The 9,442-nt window shown below is 53.0% G+C and overlaps 1 protein-coding gene across 1 annotated transcript; it reads right to left on the minus strand.

Moving 5' to 3' along the window:
• Window positions 1-1,835: 1,835 nt before the first annotated feature.
• On the minus strand, window positions 1,836-9,054 carry LOC309572700 (endogenous retrovirus group K member 9 Pro protein-like; the record flags this gene model as incomplete). The annotated part of the gene is made up of 2 exons (XM_082281137.1): window positions 1,836-2,060; window positions 8,788-9,054. 2 exons carry the CDS (start codon window positions 9,052-9,054, stop codon window positions 1,836-1,838), a joined length of 492 nt encoding a protein of 163 aa, XP_082137263.1.
• Window positions 9,055-9,442: the final 388 nt, after the last annotated feature.

Genomic DNA, 9,442 nt, shown 5'->3' on the forward strand with positions numbered 1-9,442 from the left:
GCCTTGTTCCCATTCCCCCAACTCATTTTTGATTACAACTTGTGGGCCTTCGTCTAGTGCTCAAGTGGCCCAGTGTTTTTGGGCAGGACTGTTTGTCTCATCCCCCCTAGGGAACTGGTTCAGTGCTAGCAGGGCAGTTGCCAGTATGCGCGCCTGGTCCCCTGGGGGAATAGAATTGGTAAAGCCCTCTGTTTTTGCTAACACTTCCAATTTGGTTTTCAGGGTTTGATTTGCCCGCTCAACAATGGCCTGCCCGGTGCTATTGTACGGGATGCCATGTACCAGAGTGATAGCCCACTTTGAAACAAACGTTTGGCTTGATTTTGAAATAAAGTTCGGGCCGTTGTCTGTCTTGATCTGCTTTGGAACGCCGAGCCATGCCATAGCTGTTAGCCAATGTTGGATGGTTGCTTTAGAATCAGTTCTTAGGTGTTGTGTGGCCACAATCATTCCGCTATATGTGTCTACAGTCACTGCAAGCCACGCTCGGGGTTTTAGTAGATGACATAGTGTAAAGTCTGTTTGCCATATCTCTGAGGCTTTAAGGCCTCTGGGGTTGACTCTGCTGGACCACAGCGGTGATTTTTGACAGTGGGGGCACATGGCTACGATGTGTTTCACATCAGTGGTTGAAATCCCACACCTTTTTGCTAGTGCTTTAGCTCCGATGTGGAGAGACTTGTGTAGCTGACGGGCATCTCTCAGTGTCCACAGTCCTTTTGCGGCGACGTCTGCCTTGTCATTTACGATTTGAAAGAATCCTTTAACCGGATTGTGGCTGTTAACGTGGATGACAGATATGGTGCCCTTCCGCGAAGAGAGTGCTTCTTCAAGCATCACAGCCACCGTGAACACTGACACGCCGGGCCCTGACATGGCTAGGCAAAGCTTAGCCACAAACATAGAGTCAGTTACAATGTTGAGGTGCTCTTCCGGGAACAGTCCACACACCAGCACTACGGCGGCTGCTTCGAGTTGTTGGACTGAAAGCGTAGGGTCGGTTGCTTTGATGCACTGCCACTGCTCTCCCGACTGCCACACCGCTGCTGCAGTTGAGGTTAGCGACGATGCGTTTGTGAAGAATGTCGGTCCCGGTTGCGGTCAGTCGATGACTTTTGGCAGGAGATCGATATCGATGATTGCAAGCATGGGGTCCATGAGGGTTTTGCAGCATAGCGAATCTCTCCTCCAAAACCAGTGAGGGCTATGGCTAAAAGCTCTGATATTGTCGGTGATTGCGCGGAGAGCTGTTTGCAGAAGGGTAGGTATATCTTGGCGGGTTCCGTGCCCAAGTGCCTTAGGGCAAGTCTTCTCCCTTTCATGATGCCAAGACACTCAACTCCCGGGGAAAATGCGTGCGACGGCTTTCCCAAGACTACCCACTGTATCAGTTGGGCTTTGTCAGGGGGCCCCTGGGCTAGTGCTCCTACCCCTCCTTTCTTTGTAAAGTGAACATATAAATCGAGTGGTGCTCCCGGGTCCCACCTAGTAAGCGTACTCACAGACATTTGCTGCTCGACAAAGTCGAGCGAGCTTGGTGCTTCTGGTGTCAGAATTTTCTGTTCCCATGAGTTTTTTCCTCTCAGAAGGTCATTTAAGGGGTCCATGACCTTGGGAGGAATCAGGATGATGTTACGGAGCCATTGTAGAGATCCCACCAGCTGCTGCATATCATGGAGTGTCTTGATATTTCTGCGGATTTTTATCTGGAGCGGGGTTATGTAGGAGCTTGTAATTCCTACTCCTAGAAAGGTTACACATGGTCCCTTTTATATTTTTGCACTCACGATTTCAAAGCCATTTGCTTTCAGGGTCTCTGAGACTGTCGACACTAGTCAGTCTACCAGGCTCGTTGATGGCGCGGCGATCAGGATGTCATCCATGTATTGAATAATGGTCGTGGTTGGGTCACTGCGCCGGACTGGTGCTAGTGCTCGGTCTACCGTGATCTGGCAGATGGTGGGGGAGTTGATCATCCCTTGGGGCAACACCTTCCACTGGAAGCGCAGGTTAGGCTGTTGACTGTTCGGGAAGACGATGGAAAAGGCAAACCGCTTTGTCTTCATCATGCAGGGGTATGGAAAAAAACAGTCTTTAATGTCAAGCACCGCGCAGGGCTGCCCTTTTGGTATCATCGAGTTCATGGGCAGCAAAGTTTGGACTGGACCTATTGGTTGGATTTTCTTGCTCACCTCCCGCAGGTTGTGCAGGAGGTGAAAGCCCTCGCCAGATCATTTGGGTATTACAAAAACTGGGGTGTTCCATGGGCTTGTGGAGGGCTCTATGTGGTTCCACTGTAGCTTGCAGCTAACTAGCTCAAGGAGGGCGGTCATTCGAGGCTTTGACAAAGGCCACTGCTCGACCCACACCGGATCGACTGATTTCTTTACCAGTTTGATGGGCAGCGGTGGGTATGCGGCAGTGGCCCTTAGAATAAATTTGTCACCCTGACTTTCAATAGGGCAAGGGCATCCCTCCCCAACAATGGTGGACATTTTGGCATAACATATGGGAAAAGGGTGATCGTTTTCTCCGGTCCTCTTTCAGTGCGGAGCGTTATCGCTATCAGTTGGGTGCTTTTTTGGGCCCGAGATAGTCTCGCAACTCCATCCACCATGGGGGCCTCCTCCAGTTCTCAATGTATAGGCCAGTACATTTCTGGGACGATGGTAACATCTGATCCTGTATCAATCAAAAAGGGGAGACGAATAGCAGAGTCATCTGGGTTGTTATGGAGACAGCAAACTCCCCACACTATCGGCAGATGGCTGCCCACTTTCATGGCCAAAGCCACCCAGGGATCTCGCTCCCAGGGGGTTGTTCCTGCTGTGCCTGGAGCGCAGACAGGTTCAACTGAGCCATCGGTTGAGCTGTGGAATTGGTCATTTCCCGGGGGGGCAGTGGGTGCAGGAGCTCCATGGCCCATTGAAGATTGGCATAGCTGGGCCGCTTCATGTCCAGAGTGGGAGGGAGCTGTGTGCGGCCCGGATGCCCCCTCCCGTTTCCCTGGAGCTTTGATCTGCATTCTCTGGCAAAATGTCCCTTTTTCCCACATGCCCAGCATGGCCCTCTAGGTCGCGTCTGGCGTGGGGGAACTGCTGTTGATGGATGCTCTAACTGGGGGCAATTCATTACAACGTGGCCTGCCTGGCCACATTAAAAGCATGCCATTACACTGGTTATTGCAGTGCGGACGGCTGCCTGGATTGGGGCCAGATATTCTTCTTTTGCGACATGCTTAATCATATCTGCAATACTGGCCCCGGCTGGTAATGACCGTAAAATGTCCTTAGTGGCAGAATTGCATTGTTGACGCAAGCATTCTGCCACCACAGGGCCCTTTGCTTCTGAGGGCAAGTTAGAGGAGTCGACTGCTGCCTGGAGGCGGTCCACAAACTGTGTGAAACTTTCTCTCTCGCTCTGCTTTATTGTGGACCATGGCGATGGTCTAGCAATAACTCTGGAAGCAGAGCGGATAGCTTCTCTAGCGGTGTGGGTAGTTACCATGACTTCTTGGGCCCCTAGGCCCTTGGCCTGCGCCTGGGGGGTGATCATGGTTGGGTCCGTGCCCATTAGCTGCTGTAGGCTGGAGCTGTGGAGGGGTGGTCTGCCCCAGTTACTAGGGCTAGTTGCTTTGTGCAATTGTCTTCCCACTCTTGTTTGAAAACAATCATCCCTGCCCCATCAAAAATTAATCTGCAGGTTTGCTTAATGTCAAATGGGAGCATGTCATCCCCTCCAAAAAGGCTGTCGATGAGGGTGGAAACCATAGCCGAATTAATGCCTCTGTCTGCAATTGCTTTAACAATTGCTTGTATATCTTTAGGATTTATCGGTGAGTAAGTCGTCTGGTTTCCGGCTTGCCCTCCTACTTGGACCAGGAAAGCTAGCGTGGCTGAAGGGGCCCATTCAGCACAGGCTGTTTTTATCTTTCTCCTGTCTGTAAGCGGAGTGCGTTCTTTTTCGAATTTCCCCTTGGCCCGAGTAGGAGCGCGGTGGTTATAGCTTTTATCTATTCTTAAATCGTCTTTGTTGGAGTCGGAGTCGGTTACGGACCATTCGTCAAGCCACTCGCTCCAGCTATAGTCCGACTCGGAGCCGGAAGTCGACTGACTGGATACTTCCGGGCTCCGGAGCTTTTTCGCCGGGCTCCTACCCCGCCCCTTTCTCTTAGGATTGGGCCGTTCCTTCCCCCTGGGCTCACCCCGCCTCCTGCTGAGGGAGGCTCTTGCTATATATGGGCATGTTTCCGGGCGAGCACTCTGGTTGGCCTTGGTTCCCCCTCCGGGATTACCCACCTTTTCCGTTCACGCGCGTCTGCGGTATCTGGCGGACCTTCTTTGATCCTGCCGGCCACGTCTGTGTTATCTGACGCACCTCCCCAACTCCCGCCGGCCGCGTTTGTGCCCCTCGGCGGACCTACCCCGCTTCCGCTCTGGGGTCAGCGCCATTCTGCAGGGCATAGGGCGGGGGTCTCGCCCACGCCGTTTCGGACTCCGCTTTAATGGCAGCCCCCCTGGCCTCCTCCACCAGCCCGCCCCAGAATGACTGTGCCCGCTCCTTTCCCTCCGTAGGTAGGGTTGGGCTGGGAAACCGTGGAGAGGGTGCTAGCTCCTGCGAGTCTGTGTGCTCGGCAGGGCTGCTTTCATCTGTAGTTTGCGTGGACGCCCCAACTCCCAACCGAGGTGTGGCCAGCAAACAGTTCCGTGCGGCTTTCCAGGTCTCCTGCTGTTGCAGGGCCTTACGCAAAGCCTGCATGACTTTTCCCCATTATTTAAGGTATTTCCCCGAACCCGAGGACATTGTTTCATCGGCTAGAACCTTGGTACATTTGTCCCATATTTCTGGGTGGAGGATATCCACCGGTTGGTCTATGACCCCAATTTCCAATAGCCTCGCTACAGCGAGAGTAAAATCTTTTGGCTTGCAATCAATACCCCATTGATTATGAATCTGAGATACGACCTTCGCGAGAGCTTCCATCCTCCTCGCTGGTCCGGGAGCATCCTCCCCACCGGGCTGGTCCTGCCGCGCCAGCTGCCGTTCACCCGTCCAGGCGAATTCCCAAACCCGATTCCGATTCCGGATCCCGGGTTTCGGCACCACTTGTTGCCTCTCAGAGGCGTAGCGACCTGGTTCAGGAACGGCACGACGACCACCTCAGGTCGTTCGGACCATCAGCTCACAGGCACCAATGTGGTGGATGGCAAATGGCATTTATTCATGGATTACATAGGGTTAAATAACCTGGGTTTGCCGCGTCACTTCCTTCTGCTCACGTGTTACCTGTAGAGGGGAGGGGTTCTACCTGTCCCGTACAACGCGATATCTTCCGAACACCTACCCCTAATCACCTACATTTCCCCCCCCTCTATCCTAAATCACCCACAGCCTCCACAGCAGCAATCCCAAATGCCCACCTGAGTCCTTTTGGGTCTTTGTAATAGCCATTCCGGAGGAAGTCTATGCCCAGAATACACGGGGCCTCTGGGCCAGTCACAATCGGATGCTTTTACCACTCCATCCCAGTCAGGCTCAACTCAGCTTCCAAAAGGGTCAACTGCTGTGATCCCCCGGTCACCCCAGCGATGGATACAGGTTCTACCCCCACATGTCCCAATGGCATTAAAGTACACTGTGCCCCAGTATCAACCAATGCATCATATTTTTGTGGCTCTGATGTGCCAGGCCATCGGGTCCACACCGCCCAGAAAACCCGGTTCTCCTGTGCCTCTTCCTGGTGAGAGGCAGGGCCCCTCTAGCCCTGGTTATCATTCTTTCCCTGGGCATACATGCTTGAGGTCCCTTCAAGGGGATCCGACATATCATCCTCCCTTTTGTAATACCTGGCAGCTCGGTCATGGGAGGCTGAGGCTACTTTCACCTTAGCGGAACCCCCTCGGTTAGTGCCTCCTTCCTTGAGTTCACGCACCCGCGCTGCCAGGACAGAGGTGGGCTTCCCATCCCACCTTCTCATGTCTTCCCCATGCTCACACAGGAAAAACTACAGCTCAGCTTGTGGGGTGTACCCTCTCTCTCTAGCTGGGGGATGACGGGCTCTGACTTGGGGGCCTGTGACTCGCACTGGTGCCACACTGACCTTCCTCATCTCCTCCCTCATCTCCTCCCTCATCTCCTTCATCTCCTCTTTGAGGTCCTGGACCACAGCAGAGACATGAGCTTTCAGTGGACCATTGACCATACTGTCATAATTCCTGAGCTTGTTGGCAACAGAGCCCACGGTTTCTCGGGTATTGTCAGCATCAATCGTTGCAATGAAGGTGGTGTATTGCGATGGCCCTAGCCTTGCCAGGTTCCACATCATCTGTCCTGTGCACCTGACCTTATCGGGGTCATTATCATGCTGTCCATCCCTCCCAAAGAGTACCTCTAATATTGCCACCTCTCTTAGCTGTTGGATCCCTTGCTCGAGTGTCTTCCACTGCATTCTGTGATGGTACTCCTGCATTCTTTCTTTGTGAATGAACCTTTCACACTCATTAAGAGCCGCTCCCAGAGAGAAAGGGGCCCTGGCTCCCTCACAAATATCTGGTCCACACCCGGGTCCTGGGTCAACGATCCCAGATACCTTGCCTCACCACTATCCAGTTGCACACCTGTGCCCATAAGGTCCCAAACCCGAAGCAGCCAGGTTGTATAAGGCTCGCACCCCCATCGCACAATGTCTTTTCGCATACTACGGAGAGTGTCATACGACAGGGACTCAGTGATGATTTCAACTCTGGCTCTCCTGCTGGTTGTGAGGGCCCTGGTTCCCCATCATCATTAACTGGGCATACTGATTTGATCTTATACTTCCTCCTTTGCACAGGGGCAACTGCTGCTGGCTGTGATTGTCCTTGTGGTTCAGCTGAAACCTGGACAGTTGTAACATCCGTGGGTTCCACTGCTGCACCATCAGACTCACCCTCTTTGGGGCAGGGAGAGGGTTTTTCACTAGCTGAGGAGATGTATTCCCTTAGCAATTGGCATATCCCTTGGCGCACCTGGCCCATCTCCTGGCATATCTCCTGGCGCATCTCCTGCATCCCCTTCACCAGTACCCCCTCCCAGTTCGAGTAGTCCATTTCTGAGGTGGGCTGTTGGGCGGTATCAGGCTGTGGGGCAGGGTCAGGCTTTGGGGCAGGATCTCTAGTGTCTGGGGCTGTGTCAGGCTCTGGGGCTGAATCAGGCTCTTGGGCAGGATCTCTACTGTCTGGGGCTGTGTCAGGCTCTGGGGCTGGATCAGGCTCTGGGGTAGGATCTCTAGTCTCTGAGCCTGGTGTCAGGGTAGTTATCCAAGCCAATCTCAGCTTATCCCTGAGTGCTAAATAGAGTAGGCCTACCAGCACCAGTTGGTTAGTACTCAGAGGGAATCTAAACCCTTCGAAAATTGATGGGGTGGGCCCAAAGAACTGGTTGAGGGGTTGGGAGAAAACTTCCCCTGGTGTCATTTCCTCACAGAAGGTACCATTTTTAACATAACCCCAAAAATATACAGTTAGTGTGTGATAGCCCTTTATCCATGTGCCCACATTCCGGAGGAAGTTAAAAACCCATTAATTCCTCACCTTCTCGACCCATAGTGCAAACTGGATAACAGCAATGGCAGCCTTAGTCAGAGGACCCATGTTTAAGTAAGGAGTTGCAAAGGGGAAGAATATAGCCACGGCCTCCTGCCACCCGAACCAGGGTAAAGCAGACCACATAGTGCTGCCTAACAAGGTTCCTATATCCAGCACACAAAATTAAGTTATACAGGAACTGTTATTCCTTTTTCACCTCTCTCTCTTAATGCCCTCAGGCCCCACGGTTGGGTGCCAAGATCTGTCTTGGTGTGAAAGACTGGTGTCTGCTAAGGAAGGCAGGAGCCTCCCTTGGAATGGCAGATGTAACCCCTTTCCCTCCGAGTTATTATAATTTTGAAATCAAGGGCTTTTAGGCAAAGATGTGGGAAATAGGAATAACAGTTCTTTACTATTATATATATAACCAATCAAACAAACAACAATAACTATGGCAGTAACAGCAAACAATCACAAACCCAGCCCCAGCCTTCTCAGCTGTCAGGCCTTTTTTCCCCTTGGGTGCAGTTCCGCTCGCAGCCAGCAGGGGCGCTGGCGGCTCCCGGTGAGCAGGACAGGTGCGTTGGTTCCCCCGAGGCTCGGGGAGCACGCGGCACTGGTGGCCTGGGGTCCCGGGGAAGGATGGAACAAAAGCTTCACAAACCACTGGGCAGCCGGACTCTCGGGAACAGCAGACTGGAACAGCAGGCTGGAACGGCAGGCTGGAGCGCCAGGGATGAGCACAAGCCCCAGGTGGCAGACACGATGTATCCAAGCGGGGGACCCCCCAGAGGTCTGGGCAGGCAGGACGAGCACGGCTACAACGTAGCGAAGGCTCGAAGCAACGGCGGGGCAGGGCGGCCACAGCCCGGCCCCCAGTAGGGCAGGGAAGGCAGCTTTGGGATCCCGGTGTTGTTTCCAGCAGAAAGAAAAAGCGGGCGAAAAGAACCAGCAGCTCTTCTCTCCCCCGAACGCCAAGACCCAACTGACCCCACACCCAGGTGAAACAAAAGAGTAGCCAGGCACGCCCCACCCCCAGCTCTTTGTTTCTTAAGTACCCAGCGATTAGGAACAGTATGGGGAAAATTCCTTTAACAGGAAAAAAGCTAGAACTCTTAAAACCCCAACATGGCCCCAGTTAGAAATTCTTACTGGGGATATGTAAGGAAGCCCCCCATTGGGTCAAGAGGTCCCTGCTCCATAAGGTGATGGGGGCCCTTACCACGAATGGCCAGATGGTCTCTAGCTTGCCTTCAGGGCCTTCAGCAATGACACTCCGCTTGCTCCGCATAGATACTGTGGCTCCACCAATTCCAGAAATCATGCCTGCCACCGGCTGCAGTTCCCCATTCGCTGGCCACTCGGAGTGGGTGATGATGGTCACGTCTGCACCAGTGTCCAGCATCCCTGGTCGGTAGATCTGCTCCCCCTTACAGAGCAGGCCACACTCAAAGGTAGGCTTATTTGAGCCCAGAACCTGTGCCCACATTATGGATTGAGTGGAGCCTGTTCTAGGCAGTCCTCTGGAAGCAAAAAGGCTTGTGCAAGCAATGTTTCCCATGAAAGATAAAAGGGTGGGTCTGTGCAGCAAAGCTGGACAAAGATCTCTTGTCCTGCATGTAGTGTTTGTATTTCCGGTAACAGGAAAATTGGTTCTGGACCATGAAAAGTGTCACCTAGGATGAGAATGTCCCATGGACTGTTTTGCGGTCTATCCTTCCCTGTGGGGATATGGTAAAAACAACTCATCTGTAAAATCAATGGACAGGGCAGGTACCAGCTGGCACCAGCTTCCCATCTGTAACACTCTGTGTCACGGGTCTCTTTCATATGCGCTGGGATCTCCGGGGATGATTGTGCCTTCTGAGATCCACCTG

Source organism: Coloeus monedula (genome assembly GCF_965178545.1).
Source record: "Coloeus monedula genome assembly, chromosome: 4".
Lineage (NCBI taxonomy): Eukaryota > Metazoa > Chordata > Aves > Passeriformes > Corvidae > Coloeus > Coloeus monedula.